The following is a 26,557-nucleotide window of genomic DNA, read 5'->3' as shown; positions in this document are numbered from 1 at the left end:
ATAGCACAAAGTTTTGGTCAGCATGCTAACATCAAACTGTATTGCAGGGGTTCTCTTATGCACAACAAACATCTGTATTCTTTAAAACTGGGCTGCGTTTCTCAAAAGCATCGTAAGCTAAGTTGATCGTAGAGACCATTAGTGGCAATGGCTCTACAATCTACTTAGGCTTATGATGCCTTTGGGAAATATTGAGCTGTTATACTTAAGATGCCTTCAAAGAAGATACCAAAGATGCTCGTAAATGATGCCCCTCACATATATTGACTGCTTTCCGATTCTCATATTCTGATACTAAAACTAAATAAAATAGCAAAAATCAAAAACAACTAGATTGGTTAGCTGATTACTTGAAAAGTCCACTGAAATCGCCATCAGTTCATACTGCTCTTAACACTTTCTCTGACAAGCGGGTGCGATGAGACCTGTTTTCTGGTTTGGTCAGGTGACGCTCGACATATGGCATACTGCATTGGAATCAATCATAAGGTGAGTCACATATTCAGTTAGAGACATGATTTTGCCTTATCTATCATAAATTTGCTTTGTCTACCAGCACTGTGGCAGGTGATCTCTCTTAGAAAATAGCTGCCCATGTAGGATGTAGACAGAAGACCAGCTCAATGGATTTTGGGAAAGAGCCATGGACATGCTGTATTAAGCATAATATAAAACTAAACTCTTTCCAAGTTGTATCTTTCCTCTGCATGTAACAGCAGCTTGCAGATTTCTAGGGAAAACAACTGCAGAGGAAAGAAGATTATTCAGAGCAGGGCAAGCTGTGGAACGCTGGAGAGCCGACAGAAAAGATGGGACCTCAACCTTGACAGGAAACGAGAGAGATCAAAAGAGGGATTTAGAGCTTTCGGGCTCCCACTTTCTCTTTCTCTAAGGGTGAAACAAAACAAGTGAGTTAGAAACAGTGAGACAAGAAGAAATAAAGAAGCTGGATAAAGTGAAATGGGGCAAGCAGGAGAAAAGATACAGAGAGAAAGACTGATCTTCTGCATTTGCTCCAACTTTCAACAGAATTACAGGAACCAATTTCAAAAATAGCATTCTCTGATTTCCTGGCAGGCTACACGGAAAACCATTTTCCCTCTTCGTACATTAGAGTAAATGTGCAGACAGCCATACGAAACCTTTCATCACTTATTACGGCAACACCGCTCAACACTCTCAACCTTCGCTGATCCACTCCCACTAAATAGAGTTGTATTTGTTTCCCATAATGATCCCTGGACAGTATAGACCCCCAACAGAGCTCCTCTGTTACCTGCCAGATGGGGTCCCTCTCCTCAGGGAAGATTTGGAAATATCTCTGTGCCAGCTGTACAGGCGGGAGAGTCTGCAGTTTCAGGTTGGTCCACATCTGTATGAACTTCACCAGGTTCTTGAAGGTGTACAGGCCAAGACGATCATTCCCGTAGTTGGACAGGTGGGTCATGAAGATGCTGATCTGTTTTGAAATAAAGCGTAAGTCATTGAGCGCTCAGCCTATCAGATTAATGATTAGTCCATTACTCCAGTCTTCAGTGTCACATGATCCTTCAATAATCATTCTAATATGCTGATTTTGTGCTCAAGAAAAATGTCTCATCAACGTTGAAAAACATTTTTGTGGAAACTGTTTAATTTTGATGAATAAAAATGTTAAAAGAATAGCCTTTATTAGCAATACCGTAGAAATTGTTTGTAACATCAAATGTCTTTTTTTTGGCAATTTAATTAATGATTGTTGAATAAAATTATAAATATTTAAAAAAAAATCTTACAGACCCCAAAGTTTTGAATAGTAGTATACATGTGTTATGTTATAATAAATATGTAATATATCTAATAAATATGTTTAACAAAAGAAAATTTTCTAAGTTAATTACAAAATATATGACCAATATATTACCATAATTTGTGCATTATTTTATAAAGTCTTAAAAAGGAATGATCTAACTGTAAATCTTACAAGATATATTAACAGCTATACTGCACTACAAAGGCAAAAGACCTCACTAGAGTGTGAAACTGAGAAAAATTACTTTAAAGTTTAAAGTCCAGCCAAATTAATTATAGGTAGGACACTGGAAATTTGGCAATTAGATGTTTTAGTAATGAAAATTATCTACATTAAAAATTGTGAGCTTGAAGTTAACGTACTCTGCCTTTGCATTATCTGCAAAAAGTGAGAAGTCACACCAAGGCAAAAGGCAGTAGTAACACATTATCAATATTGCTGATCACCATTTACAAAATCGTTATAGTTACACCTGTATAAAATCTACTGGCCATGGGCTATCTCATATTGGCTATTGCATATAGTAATGTAACTATTAATTAAAAAAAAAATGTTTACCGAAACAAGCAGACTAAAAGTTAAACATGTGAGTGGATACCGTTTTGCAACCAGTTTATTTGCTATGCTCAGTAACGTAAAAGAATTCTAGACAGCTTATTTTGACTTGAATTAAATAGCCTAACCTAAAAGAACGACTTGTGGATTTATGTGAACACCAGCAAGCAGGCATGCTCAGAAATGCGTGTGGATTAAACATCTCTGACGACGTTCAGCGCTATGGATTGATTTTATCGGGTTACAAGAAAAGGTTGGATATGGATTTAATTGCGAACTGTTAGGCTACTGATTTTATGATTGATCATGCTACGGCACTCAAGTACACACGCATCCAACTAGAAGTGACAGCCTGGTGAATAATCTGCATTACAAAAAGGTAAACAAAAATAAATCTTTGAAGGTTATGGTTATCTTCTTAAGGTTATCGTCACGATTATGTACAGTCAGGTCCATAAATATTGGGACATCGACACAATTCTAACATTTTTGGCTCTATACACCACTACAATGGATTTCAAACGAAACGAACAAGATGTGCTTTAACTGCAGACTGTCAGCTTTAATTTGAGGTTATTTACATCCAAATCAGGTGAACGGTGTAGGAATTACAACAGTTTGCATATGTGCCTCCCACTTGTTAAGGGACAGAATAATAATCATAAATCAAACTTTCACTTTTTAATACTTGGTTGCAAATCCTTTGCAGTCAATTACAGCCTGAAGTCTGGAACACATAGACATCACCAGACGCTGGGTTTCATCCCTGGTGATGCTCTGCCAGGCCTCTACTGCAACCGTCTTCAGTTCCTACTTGTTCTTGGGGCATTTTCCCTTCAGTTTTGTCTTCAGCAAGTGAAATGCATGCTCAATCGGATTCAGGTCAGGTGATTGACTTGGCCATTGTATAACAGTCCACTTCTTTCCTTTCAAAAACTCTTTGGTTGCTTTTGCAGTATGCTTTGGGTCATTGTCCATCTGCACTGTGAAGCGCCGTCCAGTGAGTTCTGAAGCACTTGGCTGAATATGAGCAGATAATATTGCCCGAAACACTTCAGAATTCATCCTGCTGCTTTTGTCAGCAGTCACATCATCAATAAATACAAGAGAAGCAGTTCCACTGGCAGCCATACATGCCCACGCCATGACACTACCACCACCATGCTTCACTGATGAGGTGGTATGCTTAGGATCATGAGCAGTTCCTTTCCTTCTCCATACTCTTCTCTTCACATCACTCTGGTACAAGTTGATCTTGGTCTCATCTGTCCATAGGATGTTGTTCCAGAACTGTGAAGGCTTTTTTAGATGTCGTTTGGCAAACTCTAATCTGGCCTTCCTGTTTTTGAGGCTCACCAATGGTTTACATCTTGTGGTGAACCCTCTGTATTCACTCTGGTGAAGTCTTCTCTTGATTGTTGACTTTGACACACATACACCTACCTCCTGGAGAGTGCTCTTGATCTGGCCAACTGTTGTGAAGGGTGTTTTCTTCACCAGGGAAAGAATTCTTCGGTCATCCACCACAGTTGTTTTCAGTGGTCTTCCGGGTCTTTTGGTGTTGCTGAGCTCACCGGTGCGTTCCTTCTTTTTAAGAATGTTCCAAACAGTTGTTTTGGCCACGCCTAATGTTTTTGCTATCTCTCTGATGGGTTTGTTTTGTTTTTTCAGCCTAATGATGGCTTGCTTCACTGATAGTGACAGCTCTTTGGATCTCATCTTGACAGTTGACAGCAACAGATTCCAAATGCAAATAGCACACTTGAAATGAACTCTGGACCTTTTATCTGCTCATTGTAATTGGGATAATGAGGGAATAACACACACCTGACCATGGAACAGCTGAGAAGCCAATTGTCCCATTACTTTTGGTCCCTTAACAAGTGGGAGGTACATATGCAAACTGTTGCAATTCCTACACCGTTCACCTGCTTTGGATGTAAATACCCTCAAATTAGTTTGTTTCATTTGAAATACATTGTGGTGGTGTATACCCACATGGAAAGAACCTATATGAGGATATATGCGCATATATGAAACCTATATGCAGTATATATGCACATATATGATAACATATATGCTGCATATATGCGTATATATGCCACATATAGGCAAAATTGAGGTGCATATATGTGCATATAAAGGCCATATAGGTCTCCTGTATTGCTTCTTTATATCCACGTATAAGCCCTATATGTACATGTAAATGTAAATTTCGACATTTTGGGCTTTTATTTATGTTGTCTAGCAGCTATGGATTTTAATAATTTTACTAATATATAGGTAAACATATAGGTGCATATACGCACACATATATATACACATGCATATATGTACCTATATAGGTACATGTATGCACATATATGTGTACATATATGTATGCATATATGTGTACATATATGTACGCATATATGTGCATATATGTACATATATTATAGGAAAACGGCCAATTTTATATATGTCACATATATTAAAAACATATCAAAACCTATATTAAAACATATATGTTTATATAGGTTGTTTCCGTGTGGGTATAGAGCCAAAAATGTTAGAATTGTGCCGATGTCCCAATATTTATGGACCTGACTGTATAGCTGCCAAGGTGTCTAGTCTTTAAAGTGCTTTATGGAGCTGTTTGGTAGATCGCGATCTAATTCGTTTGTCTACACTGTAATTAAAATGTGTCAGACTATAACTCTAAGCCGGCACCGTAACTCAATTTGAGTGTTCAAAACAAAGCAAAAGAGCCGTTACTGGTGTTATACGGTGTTCTGCCTTTGTTTCTCCGGAGCTTTGGATTGTGAGTGACATACTATTCAATACATCTCCCATTAAATTGGGGAAGTCGTGGCCTAATGGTTAGAGAGTCGGACTCGTAATCGAAAGGTTGCGAGTTCGAGCCCCCAGCCGGCAGGAATTGTAGGTGGGGGGAGGGAATGTCCAGCGCTCTCTCCACCCTCAATACCACGACTGAGGTGCCCTTGAGCAAGGCACCGAACCCCCAATTGCTCCCCGGGCGCTGCAGCATGGCTGCCCACTGCTCCGGGTGTGTGTTCACGGTGTGTGTGTGTGTGTGTGTGTGTGTGTGGATTTGTTCACTACTCACTGCTGTGTGTGTGCACTTGGATGGGTTAAACGCAGAGCACCAATTTCGAGTATGGGTCACCATTCTTGACAATACGTCACGACTTTTTTTTTTTTTTTAAATTAATCAAATACATTTTTAGCTTCAATTTCACTTTAAGATTAATAATTAATATGGCACTCCCAATTCTTCATAGAAATACGGCAAGTTTGAACATGGAAATTTGCAAATAATATTTGAGCGCTACAGTGCACAGGAAGGTTTCCATAATAACTTAAACGTAAAAAAATTAAAAAACAAACAAAAAAAACAGATCTTGGCCCAAAAGTGATTGTTGTATTCTTTATCATGTCTAAACCAGTGTGTGAAATACACTGCGTCACTACTTACTGGGTTGAGAAGCACAGTTAGGAAAAGCTCTCCTCCATTTATGAGTTTGTCCAGCTCTTTAGAGCCTCCAGGATATTCATTGTAGAAGATGGTATGAGTAAAGAGACCACAGGTCTGTCTGGGCAACACCTGAAAAACAAAGATATTTCCATTCACTATGTAATGACTTAAAATGATGTCAAATTGCCTTGGCAAAAAAAAGCATAAGAGAATAAGAGATAATATAAAAATATACTTAATAAAAACAACAAAATATATGCCAATATTTTCTGTAAGATAAGTAAATTAGCCAATTTTGTTTAAATGAAGGATTGCAGAAATGAGTACACCCTAGATTTAATTCACCAAATGTATAATATTCTAGTACTTAGTATGTCCTCCAGAACTTTAAGTATACTGCTCTGACCCTTCTTGGCACTGAGTGTACAAGTTCATGACAACTTTTCACATCTGTCCTGTTTAACTCCTGGAGGGCGACCTCCTTGAATGCTCTGGTCTTTAATGAGGAGTTTTGCTCAGCTACAGAATCCCTCACAGCTGCTCAAGAGCGTTGAGATTGAGTGAAATACATGTCCACTGAAGGATTTTCACCTTGGGAGAATGAATATCTTCATTGTCATGCTGAAAAAATGCCCAATAATGCAGGGAATGAGGGGAGGGTAGCATCTTCTGTTTTAAGTTTTTGTATTCCATCACACAGTGGTGTGTGAATTCATGACAGCGTTGATAAAGCACAACTCCCTCACACCTTCAGCACTCATTCATCCCTATATAAGAGCTTTACTACCACTGAACGTCACTGTGTGTACCAAGCACTTCTCACTGGACTCCTCTAGCAACACCAGAACATTTTGGATGCTTTTGGATCCGAAATGATTGACTTGGTCTCTTGAGACCAGAGTATGGATTTCCAGAAGTCTCTATTTTGTAAATATGGGCCTTGGAAGAGGTTAAATGAGTTTATTTTGCTTTGGCTACAGTAGGTAATTCTAGGGGTGACAACAACCATGCATGTCCCTTCTTCTGCAGGCAGCATCATACTCTGTGAGATAAAGTAACTTTTTTTCATAGCTTTTCTCGGTTCTGGGACACTTGCATGTTATTTCTCCTGATCTTTTTCTAGCAAAAATTCACTCATCACTAAATTAAAACTTAAAATGAAGACTTGATTATTTCAGGAGCCTTGTCACAAGTCCATTGTTTTTGAATGTTGGTGCTACTTCTGCTATATTTTCACACTTAAAACAATAATTTGGTATATAAATATACACACTCACTGGCCACTTTATTAGGTACACCTAGTACCGGGTTGGACCCCCTTTTGCCTTCAGAACTGCCTTAATTCTTCGTGGCATAGATTCAACAAGCTCACATTACCCAAATGGCCTCCACAGTCACCAGATCTCAATCCAATAGAGCACCTTTGGGATGTGGTGGAACGTAAGATTCGCATCATGAATGTGCAGCCGACAAATCTGCAGCAACTGTCACAAAGCAGTTGCTGGCTTTGTCGGTTGCACATCCATGATGCAAATTTCCGTTCCTTGTGTGCATTTAAAAAAATATATATTTAACATAGCTGCTGTATTTGATTCTCAAGGTGATTTTGTTTCTGCCCATTGTTGCAAGTTCACATACATTCTTACATTCACACGCACACAGAAACCGCTCTGTCATGATTCACCGAGCTTTTGTCATACTCTCTCTGTTGTCCCCTGAAGCAATGCACAGTTAATAAAAAAATAAAATTGCACTTTCACAAACAGTTTGCCCTTAACCCCCCACTGGGACTCAAAGCTCAAACCGTACACAAAATAGCCTGGGGTTTATCGTACTGAATCCAGCCGGAATAAGAATTCAACATACTATCGTTTAACCATACAGCTGCACAGGCTACAGTCTGAATGTGCCATCTGTTTTTTTTATAGAGGAGAACTGGAGCCTTAGTGCACTGGCAATGCATATGTTAGCAACATGTTTGTCCCAAGGACACGGGTTCATGTCTGTGTTATTTCCAAATTCCATTCTGCCAATTTCTCCCACTTTTTATCTTTACTTTACCCATTAAAGGCGTTCTTACACTGATGCCACTGTGTATGAAGCCCCTGCGGAAGCGTGCGGGTTTGAGGTGGGGATACTCCTCTGTACTGGTCACTTTGATGCCCCACACTTTCTTCCAGGCCTCATATAGCTGCAAATGGATGGGATACACTCCAGAGTGATGGGGAGCCACCGCATAACCCATGTTTGTTGGAATACCATGCTCCTGAAAGGAAACAGCAAAAAAAAAAAAAAAGTGCTTCAGCATATGAACCACTAATTGTGCATAACTTCATCCTAACTTCCTCTATACCTCTACTGGGCGCGAAAACTATAGTATAGTATCAGTATAGTATGTATGTATGTATACATGTATGTATGTGTATATATATATATATATATATATATATATATATATATATATATATATATATATATATATATATATATATATATATATATATATATATATATATATATCTCCCTGGTGATGAGAAAGTGCTTTTGATAATTGTGTTGTAAAATTGTGCTTTGATGTTATTTGTTAATTTAAAATGAATTACACTTTAACTTTGAAGTAAGTACATTTAAAAACCGATGATGCCTACAATATCGTGCTAATCTTTTACAACATAAAGAGACAAAAAAAAAAAAAAAAGTCACAAGCAGTGCTTGTAGGCAATGTAAGCTCAAACACGCATGGGTGTGCAAAAAATAAATAATAAAAATACCAACACATCACAATTTTCTTTCAGCCGAACAGTGTAAAATAAAAAATAAAATAAAATAAAATAGAAACTTTTTCTTCCAAAGTATTATCTAATAAAAAAATCTAATGTAAAAAATAATATAAATAAAGGTGCAGCAGGAGATCTTGGAAAATGCTAACTTTAGCCTGATAGCACTGAAAGCGAACGTCCCACCCTCCCTGCAAATCGCCATCCAAAGCCACGCCCCCTGAACGCGATTTCGCAAACAGATCAGATGACCAGAGACAACATTACTACAATACATCATATGTCATTTACCGGTGAGAAAACTTTATAGTACAGTTAGTAAAAGTACTACAATACCAGGAAGGAAGATCAGGTTGTTGATGTTTGCCTGCCATTCTCGCTCTGACTGCACAGTGTACGTGAATGCGCTGATGACGTATCCTGTCTGCGAGAACCGGGTGCGCAGCGGTATGCAAATACATGTGTTGACAGGCAGGTAGGAAAGTCAATCAAAACGCTCGGATCGAGTGTTTTGATTGGACGAACATTTCTTGGTCCTACGCCATCCACAGAATATATAAATACATATAGACCACTTAACTCAGTGATCCTCAAATCTGGCTAGCGAGATCCACTTTCCTGCAGAGTTTAGCTTCAACCCTGATCAAACTCACCTACCTGTGATTTTCTAATGATCCTGAAGACACTGATTAGCATGCTCGTGTGTTTGATTAGGGTTAGAGCTAAACTCTGCAGGAAAGTGGATCTCGCGAGCCAGATTTCAGTATCCCTGACTTAAATTAATGATTGTTATCGGGATGTGAAGAGACTTTCAACCAGTATAACAAAAAATGTTTCTGAAGACAATCACCTATTGCACCTTTAACTACAGACATAAACTAAAGGAGCAGCTGGTGCTCAGGCCCTAAACAGCCAAATTTTTTCAAAAAGGGGTTTATCCAAAAAAAACAAAACAAAAAAAACCTTCAGATCTCTGATTATTTTATCTAGTGTCACCTCTGCAAACTTTCGGTTGAGCAGCATTTGTTCGGCCAGCACGGACTGGTTGTGGAAGAGATGTGGCTGCATGTGACTCCACATGTGGGGGAACCACCAGAACTCCTTACTGTAGGACAGAAGCAGGTCATCCCCAAGATCCTCCTCATCTGTACCTAAAATATATTAATTACATGGACACAAACAGTAAAAATCTTGACTCTATTGCAAAAGCTGCCTACTAAAACAGCATCCTAACTATCACAGAAGCTCATAAGTGACCGATGATCACTTGATTAACGCTCACACATACCAAAAGAGCATGTTGTTAGCATTTTGATAAGCTAACAATGTGATATTTGCTTACCAGCATGAAAGAACTTTCCAGAGAATCCCAAGTTGAAGGTGAAATTTGGCACGTGGGTTCGGAGTTCGTTCTGCGTCTCCAGTAGGGCCTTTGAAACAAGGAGTTTAGAAATGTAATAAAAGTTGTTTAAAAGTCAGTAAACACACAACGCATTCAAAAAGCACAGACAACAGACGAGAACACAAAAGAGATACACAGCCAAAAGACGTACGCCAACGCACGTATGCGCACAAGCACAGCGGTAACACAGTGCTAGAGGGACAGCGTAAGCATGTCTGCTGTCTGTTCGTCTCCTGTGTTTGCTTCATTACCCCTCTCAGATTTAGCTCCGCATCCTCCTCTCATTTGATTTGTTTACTGCGCTTGTTTTTGACTGCCTGTCTCTCCAGTGTGACTCAATCAAAAGACTGATTCATATTTAACTGCACAGAGGTCCACAGACAGACAAGACGGCTTTGATTATGTTTGATTTCTATTCCTTCCCTCGGCTGAACATCTGCATCGGGACGCTCCGAAGATGAGAGATTCACAAGGAGGACGCAGAAAACTGCATTTGAAATATTCATGCTTGCGGCGAGCCTTTGGATGCCCTTTGAATAGCGAGTCGTAAAAAAATAATAAAACAAAAAAGGGAAATGGAAAGAAGAGGAGATGTTTGGAAAAAGAACAGCAGAGGTTGGAGTATTGAAAAAAACAGACAACTGATGATAGGAAAAGTGCTGTCACGTCATAAAGTTTTGGTGAATTATATGGATCTAACAAACCAGTTTCTCAATGTTCTGCTTCTGATGTACTACAGATTAGCATCGCATCCCTCTTATGAGTTTTTATCCATGCCTTTTTCATGGCCTCTTCTTTCCCCCAATGTATGTTTCCCTCATTTTAAATTATTTCCTTTTCATTCTATGCCTCAGTCACAAATAAGATTTTTTTCTGCTGGTGCAGTCAGTCAGTAGGTCATCATATTTACAGGTCCCAGCACAAAAAAAGGAACATTTTACATTTTAAATATTTTTAAAATAAATTCAATTGTGCAATATTAAGTAAAAATAATGTCAAATTTAAATCATAATAATGAATGGAAATTACACAGCTATAAATGTAACTATTTGACAGCTACAAATTCATACAAGTTTGTTACAAAATGATTAAATATGGTGCACTGGTGATTTATTTTCATTTTCTCACTGATGCCTCAAAGACTATCACAAATCATTTTCTCTATTTCAGAAAACTTCATCCAAATTGGCTAGCTAATGCGACACTGATGTATTTAAATTAGCAGAATTCACAATGTTCTGTACATCATAGAAAGTTCTCACAGCACAAAAACATGTCATATGTTAACTTATCATATGACATAATGGCCAATAGGGCAGCATAAATTGGTCAACTGGCCAGAAATTCTCACACACAGGTCCTGGTCCATTTTTACTATTGAGCCCTGCTTTTTCTCTATCCGCAAGTCTGAATCACAGGAATGATAAGCAGAAAAAGAGCGGGCGAGAGAGGTAATACTATAAAGAAAAGTGGAGAAGAGCAACAGAGCATTAGTTCGAAGTGTATGAATACTGTGTGGTTATACGGCCCTAAATCACAGACTTCAGATAGCTACACTTGAGTCAAACTAAAAATACATAAATGTGATAGAACTGATAAACTAGCAAACCATTTGCCATTTATTAAAGAAAAACTGCACAAAGAGAATTTTCAAACAAAACAGTGCTCACCTTGACGTCAGACACCTTCATCCTTGTGCCCTCCTTCCCAACAAAGATGTCATCGATATCCACCAGTATGTAGCGCTCAAGAGCCAATGAGAGACGTTTGCCGGTCAAGAAACTCACTGCGTCCACCAGTACCAGTTTGTGCAGCCAAAAGTTCAGGTTGTTGCCAAAGAGTACCCGCTGGATGCCATCATGAAGACCCAAATCCTGAACCACAGCTGCATGAAGTGGTCCAGGAGCTCCACTGGCCTCCGTACTCCGTCCCCGAGCTAACAGCACAGGCTCATAGGTGGTATGGTTAGACTGAAAGACCGTCCAGTCGTCTCCAGGTAAGGGACCGTGCTCCACCTCCCGGGCCTTGGTGATGAGAAGCAGTGGAGACTTGGGATTGACACTACAGTCCCTTAAACCCAGATTGGAGTGCAGGAAGAGAGGAAAGCCCTTGAGCTGGGCGCTCTGCAAACTGTTCTCATTAGCCTTTCATGAAGTGTTGGAAGAAGAGAGATAAAAATCCACATTAAAGCAGCAATATTCATAGACAGGTTTTTAGCATTTAATTTTTTCCTCATTCATACTGTTAGTCTAGGGCTGGGTTTTAAAATGATAACTATAATTATCGCGCTATAATTTTACTCAATAATACAGTATGAAGAACAAAACGGCACAACTGAATTGAAGCACGTCACACGAACCATTTATCCGCTCAACTCGAAGTTCAAACGGCAGCGCAACGTGAGCTCAATAGAACACATGCGTTTACTCGCTGATGAGTCTCGGTCATGCAAGCACTAAACAGCACTGTGAGATCCAGTGTGAAATACTTAAATTCAGCAAAGAACGCAAACGACTCAGTGATTTAAACTAGTTTAAAGCCAGATGAAACAGCTGACAAACACTACACAACGATACAGTCAGAAGGCTTTATTAATCTACAAATCACCATCATTTACCATGGATTTACAGTAGTAACACCATGGTACTGTGTCAGAGATGTGGGATATTCATATTGAATTTTATTATATGATTAATGTAGACACACATTAAATGTATTGAAGGAGTAATGGAATATAATTACAGTATATTCTGAGATTAAGCGATAGTGTTTTTGCATTTATACTAAATGTATTTAGGCTACTGTTTTTCATACAAATACCTAGAATTTTGAATATAACTCAAACAGTCAGAATAACTAAATTTCACTATATAAAAATTAGGTTGTTACAATTTATTATTATTTTTTTTTTTTTTTTACAGATTTTACTGTTTTTGATCATGAACATAAATTTACATCTGCATCCTAACTCAAGCTACTTTCAACAAATTTCAAAGAGACAAAAAAATATTTTATATTATTAATATTGCAGCCTGCACTGCAAACTGTGCTGAATATATTCGTCCAAGTCAGGCAACACAAACCTGCGAGACCTGTTTTATGATTTGAAACAATATCACTCATTAGAACATGCAGAAACTAAGAATTTTTTTTTTTTCTATTAAGATATTTATTTTGTTGAGGAAAAATTACTGGAAAAGTTGAAAAAAAATAAAAAAAGAATGAAGTGTTTGACCATAAAGAGTAGTTTAAAACCACAGCTAACAGTGTGCTTACTACAACTTTCACTTAAGAGCAAAAATTTGCCCTTAAACTTTTTAAATAAATAAATAATACATTTAAAATTGATCATGATAATTATCAATACAGATTGATAAGAAAATTTTTATCATGATTTTTACATGATCATTGTCCATACCTATTGTACGCATGGCTGTGATATCATTTTTGAATAACCTATTTTACCAGCTTAGACTTTGAGTTGAATTATATTCAGCACAATTTTCAGGAATGCAACCTTTTTGTAGTTGGAAATCAGAGATAGCATATTTCATAAATGGTCTGGAAGCACTGTGAGGGACATTTCTTTTTATATGGCCCCTTTAATCCAGCAGCAATTTATTGCTTCCTTTACTCTCTAAACTGAAGTTAACTAGTGCTCTCCTGAGTTAGATGCCTTGTGGTACTATGGGTACCCAAATTTGTTTAAACACCATCCATACTCATCTGCATGCAATCCACTTTCCTCTCGGCCCAGCTGACCCAGTGAAGCTGGATCAATTGGTGATAAACTGCACACTGAGTGGAACAAACACAATGAGCCTTACAATTTGGAGAGAGGCCTTCACCCTGCTCATCTCTTAACACAGCCATTATTCTGTCCACCAGAGGTAGCAATGGGACCCTCTGGAGAGGTGCATTGTCCACAGGCAATGTCCGATGAATCATGCACATTTTCATCTGTTTCTTTTCATGGCAACACGCTGAAACTTCAAAAGTAGGTGGTGATGTCACTCAGCACTTAGAGAATACGAATGGGAGATTTTCACATACCAGTTGCCTTAATCAATATCTTCCCTGAGCCTCTCCCTAATCCCATATTCTGGTCTCCCTTGTTCCAGCAACACTTGCAAGCCAAAGGCTCCTTCGAAGCTTATCAGCATTTAACTTACTCTGACACTGAACAATTGTTGGATAATTAGTCCAAGCCCAAAAAAGCTGTTAAAGAATTGTAGTCCAGCTTGTTGGCTACTGCCTACATAGGCAACTGCTTATGTAGGCAGTAGCCAGTTCAAAATATCATAAGTGACTTAAGGAGAAACATACTCGTGACATAAGGAGAAATTAATTTCAGGAGTTTGATGTTAGCATGTTGCTAAGCTAACAATACACTGCTCTAACAAAGTAAATAAAGTAACATACAGCAAACAAATATTGGGTAACCAATCAAGTACGTTTATCAATAATCTTTGGCACTAAATGAAATAAGCATAGGCCAAATTAAAATCAAAATCTCTTGACTTGCCCACTATGAAACTGAGCTTTAGTTTGCTTTTTCACATACGATACATGTGAAGCGGCTATAAATTAGGTAAAGAAAAGGTGGCTTACCTTCGTTTACCAAAAATAAAGTAGCAGCCTTGACGTCAGGCACCTTATGATGCCTTAAAATGCTAGGTAGTATTGGTAGGCAACTCACTATGTTTTAGAACAGAGCTAGTGAGTTTGGTTGGCGGCCAGAGACTTAATATGGCCCCTAGAGATTATACTAATTTAGGTGCTGTTTAGGAAAACACAAGGGTTTATTCCAATTATACATTGACTCTATGGAGTCCATGGATTCGGTTAGAAGACTAATAAGCGGGCAAACAAGAGCTTGAACCCGTTGATGCATGCAAGCATAACTAAAAGAACTTCTGGTGTCCACTGTAATGTTTCTTTGCGCAACTCTTGGGAGATAAATGCATTTGGCATTGACAGGTGCAAGTCGAGGCTTGATGTGAAGGTAATTACGCATTTTCCATTACTGGAGTGAACTGGAGGCAGTGCTTCTTCACTCAAGGGGACAAAAAGGTTTGGTCTGCTGAACCATATACCTTCAGGGTCTGTTATCAGACACGCTCAAGGCTCTCAATCAATGAAATCCAGCAAGGCAATGATGTTAAATGCCTGGACAAGAAAACAGCATTTCCAGCCAATCAGGGATTGAACTGCTCCTGTTAGTGTGTAAACATAAGAGCCTGGGGTAAAACAGCTTTGAGGACAATCGGAGCAGCCTGAGACGATAAAAATTAACGAGTGCAAATTTCATGCGGTTCCTTTTAAGACGTGTTTATGTCCTCGCCCTTCTGCTGCAGGCGAGCGAGACTCTAACAGTCTCATCAACTGGGTTAACCTCCACCAACAATTAGTGTGCCGCACTCAAGCTCGTGAGGGTAATAAAAGCGTGCCTGGCCTCAGGCAAACAATACATTAGAGCTGGGAGAGGAGGTTTACAAACTGGCAATGACAGGCAGCAATGAGTAATAGTCAAATGTGCAGACTCAAGGACTGATTTTGAAGATCAGCTCCCCCATAGAACAAGAGCCAATCAACAAGGACATTCTTGTTCAGTAATGTGCTATTACTGCAATGTTTAGCATAATGCCCCAATTTACCTCTATTGGCAATATTTCAGCAAGCTAACATCTGAATCAGACTGTGAAATGTCAGTTGTGAGATCGTTTAGTGCAAGGTGATTGACCCACTGGAATTAAGAGAAACATTAACAGCCATTAGTGACACTATTTGCTGTGAAAGGTCAAGCTGTACAACACAAATGGCTCACCTTGAAAAAGCCGATGATGCCAACGCCATATTCCACACAGTACTTATCCAGCAACTCTCTATTCCAGGCATCCAGGTTGACATACTTAAGGATGTTCTCGTAGATGACAAGTGTAAATCGACCCCGGTTCTTGTCTGTTAGTGTGGGCATATCACCCTTCCCAGGTGCGATCTCGGTCTGGTATCGAAATCTCCCAGATTCCAAGATGGCCACGATGTCCTGGCCCAACTGGGAATACAAGCTCTCTACAAACACTAGTACTACAGGGTCGGTTCGAGACATGTCTGCTGGCTTGGCGGTTCTGGCTGGCAGCAGCCTTGCTGATGGAGGGGAAGGAGTTGCCCGGGGATCTTCCCAATCAGCAGTACCTTCTTCTGGGACCACCACACCTCCAACTCCTGCAGGTTCGAGCTCTCTTTTAACACCATACAAGAAATAGGCTGAGATGAGGACACTGACCATGCAGAAAATGAAGAGCAGCAGCAGGCTGGTCTGCAGCGTGAGCTGACGGAAGAGCCGTCTCACACGTCCACACATCAGCATCATCACCTTGCAACCACACTAATCAGGATAGACACAGTCCTCTATTTACAAGACTACTGTATGTTTTTTCCAAAGAGACAAAATAGATGGGTTGAAATTGGGCTTCTCCTTAAGGTATGGACTCATGTCACCATTGCAGAGGATGGTGAGACTGGGTTGGGCAGGGGACGGCATGGGCGAAGTGGGCTTCCACTCTCCAGCAAGGGATGTGCACTGCCCCCACATGCACCAGCGGCCCCCTGCCCAACACCTCTATGCCCCTTCTCTACCCTCTCTGAGTCCTTTTGTCCTGATCCCGTGCAGAAAAGATTATGGGTTTTGGACTTGTTGAAGGTGGCTTCTTGTTCTTCGGCACTGGATGCTCTAGACAGATCATGCCCAGAGCATTCTCGCCTCCTTGAGTTTATCTAAAAAGAAAACAAAACATGAATTTAAAAAAAATCAATGCAAACAAAATCAATGCAATTAAAGCAAAAATATCTACTCTGCACCATTTTAGCAATCAATTATGTTACTTGTGGACCAAACAGTCCTATAATTTAACTCTAAGGTGCAACTGTGTATTCAAAGGCAATGAATTCTGACTAGACCAGACAAAAAAAAACTCTTGTATTACCCCTCTCTGAATTTTGGCTGCAAAAGCCAAACCCACATGATGCCGTGGGAGCCCTACAACCTGGGTTTCTTTTCACTGAATACCAAGAGCGTCTAGAGAGGCATTAACAAAGGCATTGCCAGGATTACGGGATAATGGAGGCGGCTTGTATTGATTAGTAAGGGCTTTAAAAAGTGATCCTCACTATCTTTCATGCACTTCAAAAGGGCAAAAGTCATTTAATCTTTTCATCTTAAATGAATGGTTTAGCGCAAAGTGTGGCACAGGTGAATGAGTCGAGAAGGATTCAGATTAGCGCTAACCAAGTAAAGACCTCTGCAGAATAAGGATAGAACTAATGGCGATTGCAGGAAGTTGTATTGAAGGCTAAAGGTGAACGGCAAGTGTGAAAGGATCTTGCAAGAGGGATCATGAAAGTGTAACTTCAGATGTAATCTAAACCTGCCAAATATTCCTTATGCAACTTTCAAAGACATCCCGAACTACAGAAAAACCCATTACAGACAAAAGGACAATAGAAAGTTTGAAAAGTCAGTAAACATGAAAGCCAATTTAAAGCCATTCATATGAAATAAGACACCTAAACAAACAATACGACCGACTTTTACAGACGGTACTGTGGTTTTAGGTTTTGTTCACTTTCAAAGACATCTTCTCAAAAGATGCAGAGTTTATACATACATGCATCACCAGTGGACTACATGATGTTTAACTAGAGGGAGTAGCACACAATGGGTGTCTGAGGAAAGGCTGAAGCAAAGCAACAAGACAACGTGTCTGAGAAGCAATACAGGCAAATTTTCAAAGGCATCACAGACTCATTTCATGTATGGGTTATGTGAAAAGGGAGACTAGAACAAAGAATCAAAGCCTTGCAGGGGTTCGGGGATAAAAATGCATGAATACCGCAAAAAAGGGAAAAGACACAAGACCATTCCTTCGACAAGATGATGAAGGGAAAAAAGTCTTGACAGAGAAATAATAGAGCCTTAGAGAAGGCCATTTTATCATTTCAAAGGGTTGCTGGGAGTACATGTAAAAATCCTGAAACACAGCTGTTGACTCTCCTGTCTGCTTGTGTGATCCAAAATCCCCATCAGGAATTTTAGGGGCCGGTGCTGTTAAGAGAAGTACACAAAGTATTTCAGCTGTAGGGTGGGGAGGCATTGGGTTTTATAAAGAAAAAAGGCAAATCTAGGCTGCATTCCACAAGGGACACTCAAGAAGAATGTTTTTGCACCCAGTAGCTCCACATCTCCTTTCCTTTACACCAGGATTACTCTCAGGCCACAATACCTGTCACTGGCCTCTCATTGTGTCCGGCAGAGGAACGTGAACAGCCATCAGCGTATCGTCAGAGATCGGATTACAGTCAAAGAGCTTTCCTATTCAGAGCCTGGTTCTTTAATATGCAGAAGTCCGGACTAAAGACGGCTGAAGCAGCCCATTGTGTAGTGCATACTCTGAACAGCATGACTCAGATGACATGAAGCAAGAGAGCCCACACCCAGAACAAAATTCTAAGGATATGAAATGCCTTTGTAGCATGAGAGAATAGGGGAGTTTTATGAGGTGATGAAAATGAAACCAAATTAATAAATACCAGGATTCTTATAATATTGTTAAATAATTAATTGCAATTGATATTACTAGAATATTAAAAGGAACAGTTCACCAAAAAATGAAATTGTGTCATCATTTACTCAGGCGCATGTCATTACAGAAGTATATGCAATCTTTGAAGAACAATGGGGTCCAACCAACTCAAAAGCACTAAAGACATTTTTCAAAACGTTTTCAAAAAAAATTATTTTATATTCCACAGAAGAATGAATGTCATACATGTTTAAAAAGATATGAGATTGAGTAAATGATGACAGTATTGATTTTTAAGTGAACTTTCCCTTTAATTTGACTAAAGGTCATGTTGTAGATGTTAAATGAACATGTGATGTGCAGTCAATGGTATACTGTCTTTTTTTTCTGTCTAAAAATGGAGACAACTGCCGTTAACATATTTCACGACTATGGAAAAACAAAAATAAAGAAATAAACAAAATGCTGATAGATTACACAAGAACAAGGGATGAAAAAAGGTGTTGAAACGAAAGTGTCAAGACATGGAAAAATAAGGACCTTGACATTTTGAAACCCGTCACCATCTCACCCACGCCAGAAAGTTTCTTCTGTCCCAGATCTTTCCTTCCTATTCTTTTTTTTTTTTTATCCACAGTCTTAAAAGCCCAACAGACGTGTGAAAAGTGCACCCTGCCTGGGAGTCACAAAAGCCATTTTCTGATGGCAGGATTGCTTCCATAACACTCCATATCTCAAGGGCACAGCATACCTTCATTCCCAAAAGCTCACACTGTACTGTCAGCTCTGGCTCTTTCAAATCCTGTTGAGTGTTGGTCAAATCGTGAGCCCAGACAATGCTTGACAACTACTATATTTCAAAACACAGATAGAAAATGTACGATAAAGTTAGTTTAGACACATTATAAAACCACAGATTGCTGCCAAAGTGTTACAATGTTTAAGATTTATGTGGTTCCAGTTATGAGTGCAATAAAACCAGGAGACTGGAAAACATAGCGACGTCTACATGATATCCGGAATTGATCGGCACTAAATCAAAAGTTATAGGTCTGGAGTGGAAAAAGCAAAGGGTATCAATATACACAGGTGATTTTGAGAGATCTGCTGACAGGAAAAATATATGGAACCATCAAAATTTATCTGTACTGTCTCCTCTTTCTTGTTTTATGTCAAAGCAAAGCGATGGTACAGATCTGCTCCTGGAAGAATGGGATGATAAAAAGGACGACATGCTCGAACAGCTTCGAACACCAGAGCCACATTCACTGCCGCTCAGAGACACAGGACACTTCCTGGAGCAAGTGGTGTGCATCTACGTGCCAGGACAGCAGGACAATAGCTGGCCGATCGCCCTGGACAGCTCGACTCACAGGACTAGTTTCTACCGAGCTTTAACCGCAGGCAGACCTAAAAATCAAAAGAACCCCTCCCAAATCAGTACAGTGCTATTCAACGTTCACAATGACGGACATTGTTTGTAGCACATGATGATGACGGTGGCTGCTGTGGGGTCCATTCCTGCTCATGAATGGAAGTAGTCAGACTGAGACTAATGCTGGCTCTGACCACCTCTGTTCTGTTACAAACTCAGCCTAAACCCACAATAAGAGCAGTCCAAGCCTGATTTTGCCTGTCAGTGAAATATCTGGGTTTTTCATAAAAAAGAATGAATAAAACATGTTGTAATTGTCATTACGCTCAGCTGATGCCGAAAACAAATGTGCGGTTCTGTTAATTCATGATGTGTCTTTATAGAGCATAGAAAGAAAATAGAGAATAAAATACCCAAGGGAAAAGCTAAATAGTCTAATTTGTTAGAGAGACAAATCACCAGCTGCAGGTCACTGGGAATGAACTCAGCCTCAGTAGATGAGCAACATTCAAAATGTTGTTGACTTCAGGATGATTGAGTCTGTAAAAAGTAGGGAGTTGTTGAAAAATAAAGTTACACTTATAGTTATGGAAACTTATTTCTGCCATGGAATCATGATATAAAATGGCAATTTTACCCCACACTTCTGACTACTTTTTTTTTTTTTTTTTTTTGGAGCAACCCCCATTTTCATTGTGCATTTCAATTAATCTCAATCAAACTGCAGTTGGGTTATTTTGATCAGGTAAAAAATAACTAAAATATACAGCTAACTAATACAAAACAATAAAAACATAACATACAAAAAATATAATTTTTGAAAATGAACTCTTCAACTCTTTCAAGTCTCTCAACATGGAGCCAAAAACAACCCCGACCTAGTTAAAATCACAGCTATCAAAATGAACATGACCTGCACATGGCTGGCCACAGATCTAAGAATGTGTTAATATGACAGACACCAAAGACTTGGCTCCTCCACAAACAACACAAAAAATGTCTTTATGAACACATCTATCAACACAATGATCTATAATAAACCACTTGTCACATTAGTGGAAATTACCATGATGGAAATTGGCCATGTTATCGGTCTTAACCACAATTAAACGACACAAAAGTCTACAGTCATACCGGTCTGAGACTTGACTTACCAAGTGTGCACAGTAAGGAACTAAATGTGTTGTAAATTTTTAATATGTTTTGGATTCTTGCTTTTGCCTCAAATACATGCAGAGCTTATTTTCGGGGTCAGCAGGATGTCGTGTTCTAATCTCCAACCCAAAACTGAAGATGTGAGGAGACAATTTGCTGAAATCTTATTTTTTCAAAGGCAAAGGGTTGCAAACAAAAGCCACTAAAGTTCAAAGACCATGTTTAGTGAGAAATATCTAAATCTGTCTGAAAGGGAGAGCCAGCAATTCCTACTGCCAAAGTGTTCAAAGCACATTCTTGCTTTCAGATGTATAGTCAATAAATAGCTAATAATAACGAATATGGGATGCCACACTAGCAGCAGAGGACATATTTCCGTCTTTATGGGCTATTGGCTTGATTTGAACCCATCTGACATGAAAGCTGTGCGCGTAATCCCCTCAGGTCTCAAAAACTGTGTGATCTAGGCCTAAATATTGATATCATAACATGCAATATTCCCACAGAAGAAATTAATTTAGTTAATGGTAGTTTTAAAGGGGCCATATCATTGATTTTCCTAGTTCTTTTGAAATCTGAGTTTGATGTAATACATAGACATACTTCCAACTAAAAAAGCGCTGTTCTGAAATAGCAAATTAGCAAAAACAATTGGGGATGCTCCGATCAGGATTTTTGCAGACGATACAGAGTACCGATTTCTCGTCATGGTGATCGGCCGATACCAATGCCGATTTTGATGCTTCAATCTTTATATAACATATGTAATAATGTTTTCTAAACAATCACAAAAATTATTCCTTATATAGTGAACATTTGAATATGCTTTTAAAATGGGGTTTATGCATACCTATGTATATCAGGATACCTAATATAAGACAAAAATATTTTTGTATTTTTAGCTATTTTTGTATTTTTAGCCAAGCAGTATGGAGAGCCACTTCAGAAACATGCCGCGGCGTGGCTGTATAAACAAGCACTGACTAGAGCGGCCGCGATCAGCTCCGGTTCGCCGCAGTGATGCCAGTGCAGTGATGCCAAAACATTCAGAATAAAATAGTGAATTTTTCATTGTTTCTAGAAATGTCATAGCATTTCCACACAGGTGATGACATGACTGCGGTGCCAAATCATTTATGTCCCCACGCATCATGTACGTACTTGCACGTTGACGTCATCAAATTGCGATCGGTTCGTGAGTTCGGCCAAGTGTAGTGAGTACCGATAAAATATGATTATCGGCTGATACCAATCTCCGGCCGATCGATCGGAGCATCCCTATTCACAATACATCAGTACCATATACATTTTTGTACTATACATTATAATGTTGTGATGCCTTAATCGAATTGCAGAATTTAAAATGACTGATTCATGACACATCAAGTGAAATGAGGATTAGCCAATCACGACACACCTCATTTACATATACAAGTCTTAAAGTGGAAGTGAAGCAGTCAGTCAAGTTTACATTATTTAGTAAAGTGATTTCCACTTTAATAAAAAAAAATATAAAGACGATTAATGTAACCTTTTTAAAAGAAAAAAATATGTTTTGTTATAGCCATCTTGCAGTACCACCGCGTGTGACGTCACTGGGTTGGTTCGCTCAGTTGGCCAGTAAAGTAATATATAGGCATTTCATTGTATACCAAACATTGTTTTCATAACGTGAGGCGCAACATGACTTACAGTATTACTTTACTGGGCAACGGAGCGAACCAACACCATGACATCACACGCTTGCTCCAAAAGCTATAACAAAACATCCTTTTTTCTTTAAAACGGTTACATTAATCATGTTTGTTATATATTTTTTAATTAAAGTGGATTTCAATTTACAAAATAATGTAAACTTGACTGACTGCTTCACTTCTACTTTAAAGGTACAGTAGTGCAGACAGCCAGAGTAATCGGGTTCTAGGTATTAAATATTTATATATAATATATTTATGTATTTATATTCATATAATTTATATGTAAATATTTTTAAAATATATGTGCGTCTTATATATACACAAATATATACACAGTATACACACATATTATATAAAACAAAAACCTATTTTAGATGCAATTAATCATTGCCCAGCACTAAAATTATAATAATATAAATTCATATATAAATGTAATTCTACAAATGAATATAATGCCACTAATGCTTCAAATGTGTATGTCCCCTTACAGGTGTTAAAAGATTCTATCTGAGATATGAGATTTGTCAGAGATTTGTCAGAGAAATGTCAGAGATTTGTCAGAGATTGAATGAAACTGAATAGGACTGAGGGAGAGAGAAATGGACAGTCAGAGAAACAGAGCAAAAGATAAAGAGGCTGATAGGATGAGAGCAAACAAGAGCTACATAAAAACAAGCTTCTCCATTGAGCAGATTGCTTGGCTCAAAGGGTAAAGACGCCACTGGGACAAATGGTTGGTAAACTCCTCAGGGCTTCAAACAGTGAACTGACAAACAGCATTAGATGCCCGAAGGGCCTAGACACAGCACAATCTGGAAAAGGTCGGGAAGTGTAATCCTAAATCCCTAATCCCGTTTATCTGGGCTGGACCAAATGTGCAGATGAAAATGGCAGATAAATGTGCATCGAGTAGACGGTGTGCAAACTTGAAACTTCACTGCCGACAAAAGAAAAAAAGAAAAACAAAACCCGCTCTGCAGATCAGTTCAAAGTTCAAATCAATTAGAGGCCATTACAGAGAGGGCACAAACATAGGAACACAGAAGCCAGACAGCAGAGCAATGCAGATATACCTCGCAGACAGGTATCACTATAGCCAGATTTCAATTTAGTGGCCAATCGCCCTTAGAAAAGCCTGTTTAATGGCTTGATACTGATGAATAAACAAGTGTGAAGTCTCCGGAGCTCAAGAAATCTTGACCGATGCGGAATACTTGAGATGTAAGGACTTTGCTGTCTGTGGTGGCAGAAATGGAGGGGACACTCAAAATCACTATTATGTATGAAGGCACAGTAGAAGCAGCAGAGAGCAACAAATCAATCTTCCCTGCTGGCGGCTCCAATCTCAAGGGCACTCAGTCTCCATCAGAAGACTGCATTTGCCCTTGCCAGGCCAGACGGTGTGTGTGTTGAGCTCCTTCCTGTGCGCTCTCACACCCGCCATTGACACACACACACACACACCAGTTTTGATACAACTGTACTGGTAAACACTCCAGTCTGTCTGCACACAGTGTGCTGCCACCATTCTGCTGCCGGTGCCAAGCTCGAGGACAGGCTGACTTGCCAAAAGATCCTTCCCCACCCCACGCACAACATGGGCCGCATTCGGCTGTATCTGTGCATCCTAATCAGTGAACTTAATCTCCTGTTTCACTGGTGCTGCACTGACCCCGAGAAACCGGACAGCAAAGACATGCAATCATGCTCCCAACTGACCGTCTTTACCACAGGAGAAATGGGATTATGGATAGGGAGGAGGCTTGTCTCCAAAAAATTAGGGTGAACAGTGGAGCCCGCAGGCTGTTAGGGTAATAGTTCAAGTTGAGCTTTGTCGTCATTCCGCTACATGTGGGGACATACAGTGGAACGAAATGTCGCGCCTCGCAGGACCACGGTGCTACATAAATACAGACATACAACAAAGAAGAAAAAAAACACTATAACCCTACAACTAACCTACTGACAGATTTAACTATATATATACACATGTATATAGTATTTACCCTATACAAACTAAAAAATAGAAGATAAAAAATACAAACTATACGAATGCGTCACATAAATATTACCCTATACAAACTAAAAAATAGAAGATAAAAAATACAAACTATACGAATGCGTCACATAAATATTACCCTATACAAACTAAAAAATAAAAGATAAAAAAATACAAACTATATGAATGCTTCACAAATACTGTACATGTGCAAAGAGAGACATTTTGAGTAAAGCAGCTGGTTGGGGAACAGAGCAGGATGATTTGTAATGCCTGAGCATGTAAACATACATATATTGCTGAGTCTTTTGTGGGATTGTGTACACGCAGCAGTGTGTGTAAGGTGTCTAGTGCACATAGAGGAGAGTGTCTTACTACAGGTGGTTTGTACAGGCCCACTCATCTGTGTGTAGCACACTTCAAATTGCACAAAAAAAAAGTTCCATACAGTTTTTTCTTTGGTGTGGTAAGGTTGGGGGGTGGGGGGTGGTCCATGTTTCAGCAGGTAGGGGTTTGCATGGGGTTTCAGAGGGGGGCGGGGTGGTTTGAGTTCAGGGCTCTCACAGCCTGGGGGAAAAAGCTGTTGAGCAGTCTGGCAGAGCGGGCTCTGATGCTCCGGTACCGTCTTCCTGATGGTAGGAGCTGGAAGAGACTGTGGGAGGGATGGGTGGAGTCCTTCATGATGCTGTTGGTTTTGCTGGAGCATCGTGTAAGGAAAATGTCCAGGATGGAGGGGAGAGGGGCACCGATGATCTTTGCAGCTGTGTTCAATGTCCGCTGGAGGGTCTTGCGGTCAGCAGCACTGCAGTTCCCGTACCAGACAGTGATGCAGCTGGTCAGCACACTCTCAATGGTGCCTCTGTAGAATGTGGTGAGGATGGGTGGAGGGAGACTTGCTCTTTTCAGCCGGCGGAGAAAGTGTAGGCGCTGTTGTGTCTTTTTGGAGAGTGATATGGTGTTGGTGGTCCAGGTGAGATCTTCTGTGATGTGCACCCCCACGAATTTAGTGCTGCTGACTCTCTCCACAGTCGAGCTGTCGATGGTCAGTGGGGGGTGGTCAACGGAGTTTCTTCTGAAGTCCATCACAACCTCCTTTGTCTTCTCCACATTGAGGGACAGCTTGTTAGTGCCACACAATTCAGCCAGCTAAACTGCATCGTTCGTAGAGCGGTTTGGACGGTATGCAAACTGGAGCGCGTCAAGTGTGTTGGGGAGGCTGGTTTTGATGTTGTGCATGACTAACCTCTCAAAGCACTTCATCATGATTGGAGTCAGTGCTATGGGACGGTAGTCATTGAGACAGGACACAGGTGATTTCTTTGGTAGCGATATGATTGTTGTGGATTTGAAACACGTGGGGACGACTGCCTGGCTCAGCGAGGTGTTGAAGATATCTGTTAGGACATCTGTCAGCTGTGCAGCACAGTCTCTCAGAATACGGCCAGGTACGTTGTCAGGTCCCGCAGCCTTGCGTGGGTTAATCCTAGATAGGGTCTTCCTTACGTCGGCTGGAGACAGACAGAGCGCCTGGTCATTGGGAGGTGTGGGCAGTTTTTGTGCAGGTGTGTCATTCTGCATTTCAAACCATGAATAAAAGTGGTTGAGTGCATCGGGGGGGGAATGTGTCCTCATCACAGGCCTGTGGCGGGGGCTTGTAGTCAGTGATGGTCTGAATGGCTTGCCACAGGCTCCGTGTGTCTCTGCTGTCTGTGAAGTGATTGTTGATTTTTTGAGCGTATGACCGTTTT

The 26,557-nt window shown here is 39.8% G+C and overlaps 1 protein-coding gene across 2 annotated transcripts in view; it reads right to left on the bottom strand.

Moving 5' to 3' along the window:
• The window catches only part of LOC306856123 (bifunctional heparan sulfate N-deacetylase/N-sulfotransferase 1-like), a 97,321-nt gene that overhangs the window by 15,713 nt on the left and 55,051 nt on the right, over positions 1 to 26,557 (bottom strand). For both annotated transcript variants that reach the window (XM_079395154.1, XM_079395153.1), the window contains exons 3-9: positions 15,829 to 16,778; positions 11,672 to 12,145; positions 9,942 to 10,029; positions 9,596 to 9,750; positions 7,903 to 8,088; positions 5,823 to 5,951; positions 1,277 to 1,459 (exon numbers count right to left, since the gene is read on the bottom strand). In XM_079395154.1, coding sequence (XP_079251280.1) covers positions 1,277 to 1,459; positions 5,823 to 5,951; positions 7,903 to 8,088; positions 9,596 to 9,750; positions 9,942 to 10,029; positions 11,672 to 12,145; positions 15,829 to 16,374 — 1,761 coding nt within the window. In that variant the 5' untranslated portion in view covers positions 16,375 to 16,778. The remainder of the gene's footprint in view (positions 1 to 1,276; positions 1,460 to 5,822; positions 5,952 to 7,902; positions 8,089 to 9,595; positions 9,751 to 9,941; positions 10,030 to 11,671; positions 12,146 to 15,828; positions 16,779 to 26,557) is intronic.

This window comes from Barbus barbus (genome assembly GCF_936440315.1).
Source record: "Barbus barbus genome assembly, chromosome: 36".
Classification (NCBI taxonomy): domain Eukaryota; kingdom Metazoa; phylum Chordata; class Actinopteri; order Cypriniformes; family Cyprinidae; genus Barbus; species Barbus barbus.
Note: the sequence above shows the minus strand (reverse complement) of the source record. Positions and strands in the feature narration are given on the sequence as shown.